The sequence below is a fragment of the Mobula birostris genome, chromosome 2 (assembly GCF_030028105.1).
Source record: "Mobula birostris isolate sMobBir1 chromosome 2, sMobBir1.hap1, whole genome shotgun sequence".
NCBI classification, from domain to species: domain Eukaryota; kingdom Metazoa; phylum Chordata; class Chondrichthyes; order Myliobatiformes; family Myliobatidae; genus Mobula; species Mobula birostris.
The window spans coordinates 7605412-7621335 of NC_092371.1; the positions used below are offsets into that span (position 1 = coordinate 7605412).

General features: G+C 49.9%; 1 protein-coding gene across 3 annotated transcripts in view; it reads right to left on the reverse strand.

The window, feature by feature from the left end:
* Window positions 1-5210: 5210 nt before the first annotated feature.
* The window catches only part of LOC140211864 (zinc finger protein 687-like), a 76755-nt gene continuing 66041 nt past the window's right edge, over window positions 5211-15924 (reverse strand). For all 3 annotated transcript variants that reach the window (XM_072282056.1, XM_072282048.1, XM_072282064.1), the window contains exon 10: window positions 5211-8286. In XM_072282056.1, coding sequence (XP_072138157.1) covers window positions 7846-8286 — 441 coding nt within the window. In that variant the 3' untranslated portion in view covers window positions 5211-7845. The remainder of the gene's footprint in view (window positions 8287-15924) is intronic.

Sequence of the window (15924 nt, forward strand, 5' to 3'; positions counted from 1 at the left end):
CGGGGATCCGTAACACTCACATCACGCTGGAGGAACTCAGCAGGTCGGGCAGCATCCGTGGGAACGATCAGTCAACGTTTCGGGCCGGAACCCTTCGTCAGGACTGTAGGGGGTAGGGGCAGAGGCCCTATAAAGAAGGTGGGGGGAGGGTGGGAAGGAGAAGGCTGGTAGGTTCCAGGTGAAAAACCAGTAAGGGGAAAGATAAAGGGATGGGGGAGGGGAAGCGGGGAGGGGATAGGCAGGAAAGGTGAAGGAGGAATAGGGGAAAATACAATGGGTAGTAGAAGGAGGCGGAACCATGAGGGAGGTGGGTGGGAAAGGTCAAGGGCTGGAGAAAAATGAACATGATAGGAGGGGGGAGTGGACAATAGGAGAAAGGGAAGGGGAGGGGACACAGCTGCAAGCAACAGGCAGGTGAGAAGAAGTAAAAGGTCAGAGTGGGGAACGGAAGAGATGTGTGTGTGGGTGAGGGGGAATTTTGTTCACCGGAAGGAGAAATCGATATTCATACCACCAGGTTGGAGGGTACTCAGGCGGAATATAAGGTGTTGCTCCTACACCCTGAGGGTGGCCTCATCTTTACACAAGAGGCCATGGATCGACATGTCGAAACGTGAATGGGAATTAAAATGTTTGGCCTCCGGAAAGTCCCACTTATGGAGGATGGTGCAAAAGTGCTCGACGAAGCCGTTACCCCAGAATTCCCGTAATTCTGCTGTGACAGGCAGCCAGGATAAATTCCACTTGGAAACAATAGTCACTTTGGTCACCTCGCCAACTGTGATCGGCCGAGGCGATTGACGACCCTGACACACGCCACCAGGAGGCAGCACCGAGCCCCAGCTGGCTGCCGTCGCTCCGGCGCAAGGGAGCCCCAACCTGGCGATACAGCTCCACCTGGTGGAGGTGTCCGGGTTACACCCGCTGAGAAGTTCCCGTGTTGCGGGGAACTCCGCGAACACGGGGGACAGGGAATGCAGTGTAGCCAAGACGTAACCTTCGTTCATGCAACCGCGGACTCCGGTGTCTGCAATTTGCAACATTCTTCCGCAGCTTCGGCACCCGGAGATTTTCGGGCCTGCGTGGAGTAAAGTGAGACTTTGGGTCAACTGTACATTAAAGAAGATCAGCATATTTGTTACATGTTTGAAACACAGTGAACTGCGCTGTTGAGACAAATCAAGTCAGCGAATATTGTGCTGGTGTCTACGTGCTTCTGGCGCCAACATAGTATGACCAAAACTTACTAACCCTAACCCATATATTTATGGAATGTGGGAGTAAACCGCAGCACCCAGAGGAAATCCAATCGATCGCGGGACCTTCAAACTAATTAGAGCGGGAATTGAGCCGCGATCTTACAGCTGCCGCCCTAGAAAGAGTTGCGTAAACTGCTACGCTACCGTGCCGCCCCGTCTCGTTCCAGTTACCTCCATCTCACCAAACCCCCATCCCGCATACTACCCCTGTCTAGTTTGTAATTATCTTCACACTAGCGGCACAGGAGGTCGAGGGCAGACAGGATGGTGTGGGAATGGGGAGGGAAATTAAAATTAACCCCGGGAGTGTGTGATGGGACAGTGTAGAGGGAGCTTCACCCTGTGTTGACCCCGGGACTGTGTGATGGGACAATGTGGAGGGAGCTTCACTCTGTGTCTGACCCCGGGAGTGTGTGATGGGACAGTGTAGAGGGAGTTTCAGTCTGTGTCTGACCCTGGGAGTGTGTGATGGGACAATGTAGAGGGAGCTTCACTCTGTGTCTGACCCCGGGAGTGTGTGATGGGACAGCGTAGAGGGAGTTTCAGTCTGTGTCTGACCCCGGGAGTGTGTGATGGGACAGTGTAGAGGGAATTTCAGTCTGTGTCTGACCACGGGAGTGTGTGATGGGACAATGTGGAGGGAGCTTCACTCTGTGTCTGACCCCGGGAGTGTGTGGTGGGACGGTGTAGACGAGACAGCTTCACTCTGTGTCTGACCCCGGGAGTGTGTGATGGGACAGTGTAGAGAGAGTTTCAGTCTGTGTCTGACCCCGGGAGTGTGTGATGGGACGGTGTAGACGAGACAGCTTCACTCTGTGTCTGACCCCGGGAGTGTGTGATGGGACAGTGTAGAGGGAGTTTCACTCTGTGCCTGACCCCGGGAGTGTGTGATGGGACGGTGTAGAGGGAACCTCGCTCTGTGTCTGACCCCGGGAGTGTGTGATGGGACGGTGTAGAGGGAGCCTCACTCTGTGTCTGACCCCGGGAGTGTGTGATGGGACAGTATAGAGGGAGTTTCAGTCTGTGTCTGGCCCTGGGAGTGTGTGATAGGACAATGTAGAGGGAGCTTCACTCTGTGTCTGACCCCGGGAGTGTGTGATGGGACAGTGTAGAGGGAGCTTCACTCTGTGTCTGACCCCGGGAGTGTGTGATGGACAGTGTAGACGACACAGCTTCACTCTGTGTCTGACCCTGAGAGTGTGTGATGAGACAATGTGGAGGGAGCTTCACTCTGTGTCTAACCCCAGGAGTGTGTGATGGGACGGTGTAGAGGGAGCTTCACTTTGTGTCTGACCCCGGGAGTGTGTGATGGGACGGTGTAGAGGGAGCCTCACTCTGTGTCTGACCCCGGGAGTGTGTGATGGGACAGTATAGAGGGAGTTTCAGTCTGTGTCTGGCCCCGGGAGTGTGTGATAGGACAATGTGGAGGGAGTTTCACTCTGTGTCTGACCCCGGGAGTGTGTGATGGGACAGTGTAGAGGGTGTTTCACTCTGTGTCTGACCCCGGGAGTGTGTGATGGACAGTGTAGACGACACAGCTTCACTCTGTGTCTGACCCTGAGAGTGTGTGATGAGACAATGTAGAGGGAGCTTCACTCTGTGTCTAACCCCAGGAGTGTGTGATGGGTCAATATAAACGAGGGAGCTTCACTTTCTGCTTGAATGTGTGGTAAGACGGTGGAGAAAACTTGTGTGTCACGGGTAACTCCTGAACTTGGGACAAAGATGGAAATGCACCAGGTTAACCTCGAAGAGCCCACTTCTGAAATCCGCCACTCATTCCCCCTTTCCCCACACACTCCGGGGGTCAGATACCCCGTATGTTTCGGCAAACTCCTGCTCTGCCCTGCTCCTAGCACCAACCAGACTGACGGTGTGAATGTCCTGTCGGGAGGCAGCCGCTTATCCGAGACAGGTATCAGCTCTCACTTCCAGGCGGCAGGAAACTCCACTGGCGGCTACCGGCGCCTCACTCGGGGAGGGACAGCACCTGCGAACCCTGTAGCAGGAGACAGCGCGTCGACAGGGGCGGAAAACGCAGGGAGAGTCAGCGAGCCCCTCCCCGGTATCGAGGGCATCTGCACCCGGCGGCGCCTCGAGAAGGCGGCATCCATCCTAAGAACCCTCACCACCCAAGACGCTTCATTACTACCGGCAGCGAGAAGCCTGGAGACCCAAACTCAACGATTCAGGAACCGTTCATTCCCTCCGCAATCACGGTCCCTGAACCCGTGAACACCGTGTCGTCCCTTTATCTTTGTAATTGATTGTAGCTTTAATCTCTTTGCACCGTACCGCCAACGAAAAACAACATTTTTAGGTCAGAGAACTCAGCGTTAATAAACCTGATTCCGATCCCATTCAGGCGTCGTATCCCCGCTGCTTCTGTCCCGCCCTTCTCGAAGCCCCGGACCGCTCACTTAATTCACCGAGACAGACAGAATCGGGGCACGGCGGCGTGAACACAGCGTGTACATCCGCACTGTGGGCTCTGAACCAGGGAGCACCGGCGCCATGCGGGACAGACGCGTGGAACAAACACGATTTCGCGCAGAGGGTGTGTGAATGCCGGCAATTCTCGTCACGGAGGACGCGCGGGACACCAAGTGCTCCTTCTCTCAGGCTGTGAGCCCAACGAACACCCTGCCACCACCGGGTCTCGTCACTGGCGCTGCCAGCTACTTACCTGTGCTGCACAGTACAGTACATGCATTTTACAATTATATTTTATTAAGTTGTTTCTGGTCATATTTCGTTTCACGTGCTGTGTGTGCACCGTGGTCGAAAGGAACGCTGTTGTTCGGTTGTGTATATGTAGAGTCAGATGACAATAAACGTGAACTATGGGGAACATGCCTTCTTGTTAGTACCATCAGCAGCCCGAGGACTCAACAATTCAGTTATCAGATTTTCTGATCGGTCCCTGAATACTGCCTTTGCTTTGGCACTATTTATTTCTTTTGTAGTTCAGAGCAATTGTATCTCCTTGCACGGAACTGCTCCTGCAAAACAACAAATTTCACGTTATCTAAGACAGCGGTTAACACATCCGATTGCGAGCCGGATGAGTAAACGAGTTCATCCCGGTAAATCTGTTCGTTATCCCATCTGGAATGCCACTGATACCGGCGTTCAGCATACTCTGGCAACTGCACAATGTTGGATTAAGGTCCCGACTGTTGTTTTCATTGCGGGATTTCCCCTCGTCGTTTTAGCTTCGCTTACACTCGCTTGTATGTTGGTTCAATCGTTTGTCTGCCTGTACACTTGATGCAGATGACGACGGTACCCTGGGAGGCATAACCACCCTGCTCTTAAATTCAGTCCGTCTAGCAATAAAGGCCTTCTTGGTAACTTGTTGCGCCTGCAAACCACCTTTCAGCGATTCATGCACAAGCACTCCCACGCCATCTGCATAACGCAAGCTGAAATCTTTCACCATTTAAATAACCAAAGCTTTTATTTTTCCTTTCAGAATGCATGACCTCGCACATTGCAGTCAGTCTGCCAGATCCTTGCCCACTCACCTATATCTCTCCGCATCTCTTACACAATTTGCTTTTCCACTCTATTCAGTGTCATACAAGAGATGGAAATGTAAGATGCAACAACACAAACTCGTGCTCTCAGCAAACGGGAAAATAGCAGACAATAAGTCTAATTACAGGGGGAATTTTAACACCTAATTGTGCATTACCTGCCCTGTTCCAACCTCTGGTGCTCTTGTCCCAGGAGTGTGTGATGGGAGAGTGTATGACTCTCTGTGTCTATATGCTGGGGGTGTGTGATGGGAGAGTGCAGGGGATTCTGTACAGTGTAATTAATTGGAAAGTCTCTATGTACAGACAGACACTAGATTCAGTGCTTTCAGGAGAGTACAGGTCTGACGTCCACCATGTGAAGATCAAGATGACTTGGGCAATACAACAAATACCAACATAACTTAAACAATTCTTGTGAAAGTTTTAATGCAAATTTGTTACATTCTCTTTCACCTTCAACACCAAAATCAAACAGTAGAAATCTTTTTATTCTCTGTGACTACAATCTCAATATATAAATAAATTCTAAATAAAAATTACAATTTATTTCTTTGCAAAGTGAGAAGGAAACTGCTCCTTTAAAGAATAGACCTCTGAAATCCAGAATCTCGACAGTGCTGTGGAAGGGGCTAGGCACATGCGCTGCTCTACCCCTCATTTCACATAGAGGAGGGGGACACATCGATCGATTACGTACACTGACGGTAAATTTCGCTTGCTGTCTCCTCGGGTGTATGAGATGCACCCCGCAGGCGCGGTGGGTCTCTCCTACCCCCCGTCCCTGCTTGCAGAATGCCACACCTATTCTCCCCCAGGGTTTTTAGAGATGTGGGGGCCAGCGGTAACAGCCCCCACCTTAAACAGGACGGGAGACGAGCAGTCACGCAATGAAAGGGGGTGGGTGAGGGTGCCGATTGCCGGGAAATTCTTGGTCCTGGCCCCATGTCCCCGGAAAGCAAGCAGGTCACGAGTGGTACGCCCTCTGATTGTGGGGGGTGAAGGCATTGGTCCCGAGCAGCCGTTCCAATCGCCAGTGGTTGGGGCAGCAGTGGTTTGTGGGGGGGGTGGAGAAGGGTAATGGGTTTAACGTTGAAAGAACAGTGCAGAAGAATGGCAGGCGGGGACACGTCCAGGGTCTACTTTCCAATGTCGCCAGGAATCCACAGCTTCCCTGCAAACTGCCGGGAAGGATGTGGACCCCGCTGTCTCACAGAAATCAGAAACTCTACCCTCCCTCGCGCCCCTTTTAAAGTCTCAGGAGACTGTGTTTTGTGCAAATTTCAACTCTTCCATAAGTAACTGACACGCCCCTGCCCCCCCCCAAACAAGGCTCTCTTACCCTACCTCCTGCCACACAGGCTCTGTCTACCCCCTGTACACCAGACTCTCTAATCACGGGAGGCATTGGGGGATCAGAGTGAGAGGGGAATAGTGCAGATCCCAGTGACCCAGATCATCACCTTTTGCCCCCCCACCCCCCAACCACCTCAGCCACTAGGCCTGGGGATTTCACATCCAGAAACCAGCCAGAATGCCCCTGAACAATTGGGGCTTTGCAAGTTCAAGATGATTCACAAAAATTTATAAAAAATAAAAGTCGATTTCCGCCACCCTCCGCTCCCATCAGGGCCAACTGTGAGGCCCAGTAGCTGGTGTGTGCTGTCTAACCATGTGTTTTCGCCAAGGTCAGATCCAGCCCAACGCTGTGCGTAAGGATTCGGTTAACAGTGGTGTCCGGGGCCTGGGGGAGGAGGGGGGTGGGTATACAAGTGTTTCTTTGTAGGGAGGAGGACACAGAGCTCAGGAACTGCCCCCACATCGCAGCTTGGTGTCCCATCCCTCGGCCCCCGACTGAACGGGTGCTGTGGGGTGCTGCAGGGCCACACGCTAGCGAACAAGCGATTTGCTGGAGGGACTCAGCAGGTCGAGCAGCATCCGCAGGGGAGGCAGGAGAACTGTCGGAAACTTCCTGCCTTAGAGAAATCAGCCTGAGTGACTCGAGTGTCTGGCCAATCACTGTTACCCCTCGCGCCTTCAGACTTGACTAGACGCACCAGGAGAGAGGGAGGGAGAAAAATGCTGTACCTTCAGCTCCTGGCCACTCTCCAAATCTATCTGCCTCACTCCCCGGAAAACCACACTCCTCAAGAGGCTGGAAACACCCAAGCCCCCGAAACAGGGATTTGGGAAGGGACAGGAGTGGGGTCCTGGGGAAGACCCAACTTAAGGGGAAGGGACACGGGGTGTGGGGAATATAAAGCAGGCCAGGGTAGTGCGAGCTGAGTGCCCTCACTGGGTATCTTTCCAAAAGCACCTCCCTCCGGGATGCAATTGAAAAATGGGAATGATCTTCAAGTGTAAAAGTTGCCACATCTGTTCCCTTGAGGTGATCGTGGGTGAATGAGGGGAGGCTAACTCTGCCCTTGAAATAGGCAACATCGAAAAGCTGGTGGGTGCTCCCCCCACCCCACTTCTCCCTGCCAGCCTGGAGGGAAGATGGAACGGCCCGGTGCTCGAGGGAACCCACCCAGTGTTTTTGGGATCGGAGCGAGGAAGCAGATCAAAATTTGGGATGGTTTTGGGTTGCTTGTCTGTTGGAATATACCAATGGTGTTGAGGGTGAGCACCAGCCTGCCCTCCCCATCCTTCAGGGCCACGGCCGATTCAACCCGCTCACCCACCTCACCGTCCGCTCCATTAGAATCTACGGACTTGGCTGGTTAGTTGGCTAGCCATGGGAAGAGATATCAACTCAAGTGGATTTTTTAGGGGGATGGACGAGGGGAAATCTTGGTGGGTCAATCCCTAATTCCTCATGTTCCTTTACCCCAGGGCCTTCGCTCCAGTAACCCTGGGGAACAGGGGCCACAGCCCTCAGCCCTCTGCCCCCTGAGATTATGTCACAGTCAATGGCATCACTCCTCAGCCCACAAACACCTCACTTCTGCCAGGTGCCCTCCCACCCACCCTCTTTCCGAGACCGGTCCAGTGGAACTCCCGTGAGAGCGTGGAGGGAGGTGGGTGGGGGAAGAGGAATGAAGGTGTTACTTATCCAGGCCGTTCTGCTTGGATTTGATGAAGGCCATCCCGTGAGTCCGGAAGTGGGTCTTTAGCAGCGGCTCACTGTCGAACAGCTTTCCGCACACATCGCAGATGACCCTGCCCTCCAGGTGCAGGCTGTCGGACTCTCCCGTCTGCACACCACTCTTGGGCCCCTCGGACTCCTTTAGCCCGTGCACGATGAAGAGGTGGCGGGTGAGTGAAGGGTGGGCGGCAAAGCAAAGGCCGCACTGGCGGCACTGGTGGGAGGAGGCGGCAGTCCGGTGCTGGGGGATGTGCTGGTGGAAGTCGGAGAAACTGCCAGTGGTGTAGCCACACTTCATGCAGCGGTACGGCGAGCTCCCGTTCACCTTCCGGCTCTTGGCCCCCTCCGAGGCGCAGTGCTCCAGACCGTCCCGCGAGGCAGTTCGCTTCCGGATGGTGGTCTGTGGTGGGGCAAGACACACGGGCAGAGTCAGCTTGATGCACAGACATCCGTGTGCATCTATACAGACAGAGCTACATAGAGACAGATACAGACAGTGGGCCAGGCAACACCCAGTGGGTGGGATCACACACACACACACACGAGTGCGGCAAAGATGGAGACGTGCACGCATGCGTCAAGTTGGAAAGACTCAGAAGCAGAGAGAGCCAGATGCAGACAGGCAGACACAGACACACCTCTGCCACACAGGCTCAAAGACAGCTTCCACTCTGCTGGTGTAAGACTACCGAATGGTCCTTTGTTCGATAACGTGAATTCTTGACCTCACCATCTACCTCGTTATGATCTTGCACCTTACTGTTTACTGCAATGCACTTTCTCTGTCGCTGTTGAATTTACTCTGCAGCCTGAGAGTTGTACCTTGCACTACCTCAATGGTGGAGTAGACTCAAATGTCCTAAAGCTGCTCCCATCCCTTAGGCGCTAAAGCACTTGAAAGGCATAGATAGAGTGGACATGGAGGAGATCTTTCCTGTGGTGGGGCAAGTCTAGGACCAGAGGGTCCACTCTGCTGCTTTAGAACAGAGATGAGGAGGGATTTCTTTAGGCGAAGCATGGTGAGTCTGCAGAATTCATTCCCACAGACCACTGTGGAGGCTAAGTTATTGGATATGTTTAAAACAGAGGATCACAGGTTCTCCATCAGCAAGGGTGTTAAAGGCTACAGGGGGAAGGCAGCAGAATGGGGTTGAGAGATGTAATAAATCAGTTATAATCTAATGATGTTGGCACGTGGCCAAGTGGTTAAGACATCGGGCTAGTGATCTGAAGGTCGCTAGTTTGAGCCTCAGCTGAGGCAGTGTGTTGTGTCCTTGAGCAAGGCGCTGAACCACACATTGCTCTGTGATGACACCAGTGCCAAGTTGCATCTTCCCTCGTGCCCTTCCCTTGGACAACATCGATGGTGTGGAGAGGGGAGACTTGCAGCATGGGCAACTGCTGGACTCCCATACAACCTTGCCCAGGCCTGCACCCTGGAAACCTTCCAAGGCGCAAATCCATGGTCCCATGAGATTAACGGAGGCCTATTTTCTATTTAAAAGTCTAATGATGAAGCAAACTCGAAGGGCTGAATGGCCTATTGAGAGAGGTATTTAGGACTGTAACTGGGGTGTAGGTAGACGGCACTAGGCAGAAGACTAGATCAAGACAGACTAGATGGGCCAAAGGGCTTGCTTTCTGTGCAGTACAGTTCCTTAAGATTATCACAGTTAGGGGAGGTAGTGGGGATAAGCTCCCACTACTTATTAAAGGCTCACAATGGCATGCATCTGAAATAGTCTCTGACCTTCATGTTTAGCTACTTAGCCCGGCAGAACCGTTTTCACTGACAGAAGGGGCAAAGGCAGGTTACTGGTGCCTTAAAACCAATCACTTCAGACAGATGGGGCTCGTCAGCTGTGTTGGCATCTCAACTAGAAGGGAAATTTTGATCTCAAACCTACACTGCCTTGTGGCTATACCCACTCACGGGGAAAGCTTTGGGGATCAACCCCAGGGAAATATCCAGAATTGGAGTCCCTCACGCTGACTGGGAACTCCTGCGACTCCATGTTGTGCATTCAGAGATGCTCTTCTGCACACCACTGTTGTAATGCATGGATATTTGAGTTACTGTTGCCTTCCTGTCAGCTTGAATCTGTCTGGCCATTCTCCTCTGATATCTCTTAATAACAAGGCATTTTCACCCACAAAACTGATGCTCACTGTTTTTTTTTGTTTCTCACACCATCCTCTGTAAACTCTAGAGACTGTTGTGAATGAAAATCCCATGAGTTCAGCAGTTTCAGAGATACTCAAACCATCCTGTCTGGCACCAACAATCATTTCCTGGTCAAAGTCACTTACACCACATTTCTTCCCCATTCTGATGTTTAGTCTGAACAATAACTGAACCTCTTAACCATGTCTACATGCTTTTATGCATTGTGTTGCTGCCACATGATTGGCTGATTAGATATTTATATTAATGAGCAGGTGTACAGCTGTACCTAATAAAGTGACCACCATATGCATGTAACAGCATAGGGAGTTGAAAAACTTCTCACAAATGGGTAGTACAGTGGCTCAGCAGGGTAAACTGCAGCCTCGAGCCACCAGGAACCCAGGGTCAGAGCCCCAGTCTCCAGTACTATAGGTGGACATGCTCTCTGTTTCCCCCAAGTGCTTTGGTTTTCACAGAGCATGGGAGCAGGACATTTGGGCCTTCTGGTCCATGTCAACCAAGGTGCTCCATCCAGGTTAGTCCCATTTGACCCCACACTCTCTAAACTCTAGGGCGTCTCAGTAAGGCACGACGATATTACAGCTCAGGTGTCAGAGTTCAATCCTAGCGTCCTCTCCGTACATCCTCCCTGTGGAATGTGTGGGTTTTCTCCCGTCTCTCCCCACAGTCCAAAGACGTACCGGGGTACTGGGTAGGTTATCTGGCCATTGTAAATTGTCCCATCATTAGGTCAGGGTCAATTGGGTTGTCAAGGTTTGCTGGGTGGTGCCGGAAGGAACCCATTCTGCACTGTTTCCCTAAATAAATAAAACCTTTCCCAACTGCGTGTCTGTCCAAAGGGTGTTACTGTACCTGCCCTCAACCACTTCCTCTGGCAGCTGATTCCACACAGGCATTAGACTTCCCTCTTAAATCTTTACTCTCTTACCTGAAACCTAAGCCCTCCAGTTCTTGCTACCTCAACTGGGGGCATTCATAATCAAGTCATGATTATGCCCGTCGTTATTTTATACACCTCTGCAAGTTCACCTCTTAAGTCTTCTACACTTCAAGAAATAAAGTTCTAGTCCGCCTATGCACTCCTAATAACTCAGTCCCTCCAGACCCAAGACTTTGCATAAGACTGTAAGACACAGTAGCAGAATTAGGTCATTCAGTCCATCGAGTCTTGTCTGCCATTCCATCCCCCTCAACCTGATTCTCCTGCCTTGTCCCTGTAACTTCACACCATTACTCATCAAAAACCCATCAACCTCCACTTTAAATAAACCCAGTCTTGGCCTCCACACCCGCCTGTGGCAATGAAATCCACAGATTCACCATCCTATGGCTAAAGATACCCCTCTTCATCTCTGTTCTAAATAGACATCCCTCTATTCTGAGGCTGTGCCCTCTGGTCCCAGATTCGCCCACTATAGAAAGCACCTTCTCTACATCCAGTCTATCTAGGCCTTTCAATACAGTGGATTCCGGTTAATTGGGACACATTGGGACCAGTATGTTTTCTATTAAGCAGCAATTTATTGAAGTTTCATGGAAGTAGTTAAAAATATATAAAAAAAGACAAACTACCGTTTAACTAATAAATTATGTATTTAAATGAAGCAAGGAACAAATGAGAACACTATCAATACTACAGTACTATAAAACTGTGTATTAGTTGGTAATGGTTATTGACGGAGGAATTCATTGAGTATGAGCTGCTGTGTTCTTTTGATTGACTATAAATGAACAAAATCAGCGCATACAGTACAGCTAATGGACTGTCTACATTGCCTTCCTGCTTGAAGTGATGTAATCCAATAATAAATTGCCTAGCATTCTGTGTAGTCACTAGCTCAGGGTCTGTTGTGTCCTTATCACTTTCCTCGTCTTCGTATTCCCCGCCCTGGTGTTGCGATAAAATGTTTTCAGTGATTGCATCCTCCAAATCTTCATTCTCATTGTAACATTCAAGATGATTGTCAATATCTTCAAATTCTTTGTAGTTCCTAACTTGGCATCTCCAAGCCTGACTGTTTGAAACCTCAGTGAGGAAAACCATTCTGTATTGCCTTGCTGCTTGTTTCTTGCCAACCATCAGTGACAAACTCTACTGTCTGTGAAAGATTAACCCTTCCACTCACTTCCTTGGCTGTCGAAGATGCAAGTAGGTTTTCTTCAATTGCTTGGAGAAGGTGGTTCACCAACTTTCTGCGATACAACTTTAATTTTTTTTTATTATTCCCATTTCTATTGTACCAAGGATGTTGTACAGCATTGTCTGGCAAAAATCACAGCGGGATGCCTCTCAAACATTCTACATTCGGATGTGCTGCACAATTGTCAAGAGTTTTGCTTGATGTGGACACGTGGGCAAGTGGTTAAGGTGTTCATCTAGTGATCTGAAGGTCGCCGGTTCGAGCTTCAGCTGTGGCAGCCTGTGTGTGTCCTTGAGCAAGGCACTTAACCACACATTGCTCTAGTGTCTGTGCGAGGAGTGGCGCCCCACACGGACTTCCAATCTGCACCTCGTAAGGCGTGAAAATGCCCGACGCAGGCCTCTCATGGTCTGAGTTGACGTTCCCTCCCTTGCTTGATTTCTGCTGTAGCTCCATATCTCAACTCATCAGCCATTTCCTAAAAATTTCAGATGTCATCCATGCATTCTTACCAGCACAGCAAACTATCCAAACTCAGCCACTTAGAGCAGTGAGGTTTAGCGCACTTCCCAGTAACAGTTGCTGACATATCTGCACAACGCAGCACAGTTACATGATCCATTGTTTTCTTCGAACCTGAGTGTGTTGCGCGTTTGGAGCAAAGGGAGTGTTCCTTGCTGTCCCTCGCATAATGTTCATTTGTCTTGCAGTTTATCTTGCTGATGTATCAAGTGTGCAGTTGAGGATTTCACTGCTCCAGTTGTCACTGCCAGCTGACGACGAGTGGTGTTAGGTGGATGGCTTTCAATTTTGTCTAGTAGGATAATTTTTTTCAGCTAGTGTCAAATCTTCTCGTGGCATCTTGGCAAGGGTCTCAAGTTTTTTTTTAAAAGTCAAAATAAAAAAGCAAAATGATCACAAATCACTGCTTTTTGAGTCGGTGTTTGTCTGCACGCATGGATAACATACCACAAGCACATGTAACCGATGCAAATGTTTGCTCTAAGCACGGTGTAGTGTCCAACAGTCACACGAGTGTGTGCGACTGACCGTGTCCTGTTCCAATTAAGCAACATAGTGTCCCAAATAAACAAAGAGAATCCTGGCTATTTTCTCAATTTGTTTTTGTTCTTTAAGAGTTGTCCCAATTAACTGGTGGCCCAATTAACCAGAAACCACTGAATTCAAAGGTTTGAAATCCCTTCCTCATTCTTCTAAACTCCAGTGAGTACAGGCCTCCTCATACATTAACACTTTCATTCCTGGAATCATTCTCGTGAACGTCCACTGGACCCTCTCCAATGCTAGTACATTTTTTCTTAACAAGGACCCAGAACTGGTCATAATACTCCGCGCAGTCTGACCAATGCTTTGTAAAGCCTCAGTATTACATCCTTGCTCTTTTATTTGAGTCCTCTTGAAATCAATGCTAACATTGTACTTGCCTTCCTTACCATCAACTCAACCTGCAAGTTAACCTTTAGGGAATCCTGCCTAAGGAATCTCAGGACCCTTTGTACCTCTGATTTTAAAAAAAATTTTCTCCCCCTGTAGAAAATAGCCTTCATCTTTATTCCTCCTACCAAAGTGGATGGCCATACAATTCCTTACACTATATTCCATCTGCCACTTCTTTGCCTATTCTCCCAATCTGTGCTTCTGCAGGCTCCCTGCTTCCTCAACGCTACCTGCCCTTCAACCTATATTCGCATTGCCTGCAAACCTGGCCACAAAGCCATCAAATCTGCCAACCAAATCACTGACATAACGTGAAAAGCAGTCCCAACACTGACCCCTGTGGAATACCACTAGTCACTGGCACCCAACCAGAAAAAGCCTGATTTACTCCCACTCTTTGCCTCCTGTCAGTCAGCCAATCCAGCAACTTTGATGTGTTGCTTGAATTTCCAGCATCTGCAGAATTCCTGTTGTTTGCGTTTTTAAATTCACTACTGCGAAGCCTCTTCCGGTGATGCCTACACCGAAGAAGTTTAGATCCTCTCTTCGACGGGAGTTCAGTGAAACCATCTCTCACTGCTCCCCATCTGTAATTTCTTCAGCTCTTCAACTTTTCGACCACATTTTGACTCAGACTCGCTATCACAGCCATATATCCTTTCTTGGAACATGCCTCCATCGCCAACTTACACCAGTTAGCTTTAGGATTCGTTTCCGAGCCAGCTCTTGGCTCCATCCCTCTCCCTCCTGTCTTCTCCTATCATTTTGGATCTCCCCCTCCCCCTCCAACTTGCAAATCTCTTACTCATTCTTCCTTCAGTTAGTCCTGACGAAGGATCTCGGCCTGAAACGTCGACTGCACCTCTTCCTAGAGATGCTGCCTGGCCTGCTGCGTTCACCAGCAACCTTGATGTGTGTTGCCTCTATCCATACTAATATCTTTCCTGTAATACCATGGGCCTGCATGTTAAGCAGCCTCATTGCGGCACCTCATCAAAGGCCCTCTGCAAATATAAGTAAACAACATCCACTGACTCTCCTTTGTCTATCCTGTCTGTTACTTCCTCAAAGTATTTCAAAAGATTTGTTAGGCAAGATTTCCCTTAGGAAACCATACTGAATTTAGCTTATTTTATCATGTGCTACCAAGAACCCCTGAACCACATCATTAACAGTCGACTCCAACATCTTTCCAATCACTGAGGCCAGGCTAACTGGCCTATAATTTCCTTTCTTCTGCCTCCTTCCCTTTTAAAGAGTGGAGTGACAATTTCCAGTCCTCTGGAACCATTCCAGAAACTAGACATTCTAGAGAGATCATTACTAATGCCTCCACAATCTCTTCAGCAACTCTGGAACGTAGTTCATCTGGTGTAGGTGACTTATTTACCTTCAGACCTTTCAACTTCCCAAGCACTTTCTAAATACAGGACCATAAGATATACGAGCAGAGTTCGGCCATTTGGTCCATCTAGTCTGCTCCACCATTTCGTCATGGCTTATCCAATTTTCCTCTCAGCCCCATCTCCTGCCTTCTCCTTGTATCCTCTTCATGCCCCAACCAATCAATAATCTATCAACCTCTGTCTTAAATATATAAAGACTTGGGCTGCACAGCTGCCCGTGGCAAAGAATTCCAGATTCACCACTCTCTGGCTAATATCTACTACACTTACTTCTGGTTCCTCAAGGTTGTCATAGCTGGGGCGGGTTGGGTTGGAAATGGGGACAAGCTTCCACTACCCTATTAAATGCTCCGATGGCGTGGGCCTCTAATAGCCTCTGACAACCAAGTCCAGCTCCTGGCCTTCACGTGTGGCATAGCCACTAAGCCCAGCGGAAACTTTTCTACTGACAGGACAAAGGGCAAAGGTGGGCTACTGGTGCATTAAAACCAGTTGCTTCGGGTAGATGGGGCTTGTCAGCCACAGTTGGCAGCTCATCTAGGAGAAGGAAAACTCATCTTGAACCTCTGCTGCCTTGCGACTATACCCACTCATGGGGAAGGCTTTGGGAGTAAACCCAGAGGGAAAATCCGGAACTGGCAGTAAAGATATTGAGCGTATTGCTGACCGGTAACTCCTGCAATGTTGCTGGTGCCGAACAGTATCTGTCTCTACTGCTCCTTCCAGTTCATCAGATGTGCGGACAGAGAGAGCTCACTACATGGGCAACAGCTTGTACTGCCCAGGGCTCCATATCTAGACAGCTAGGACGCAACATCCATTGTTGACCCTGACCGACAGAGGCC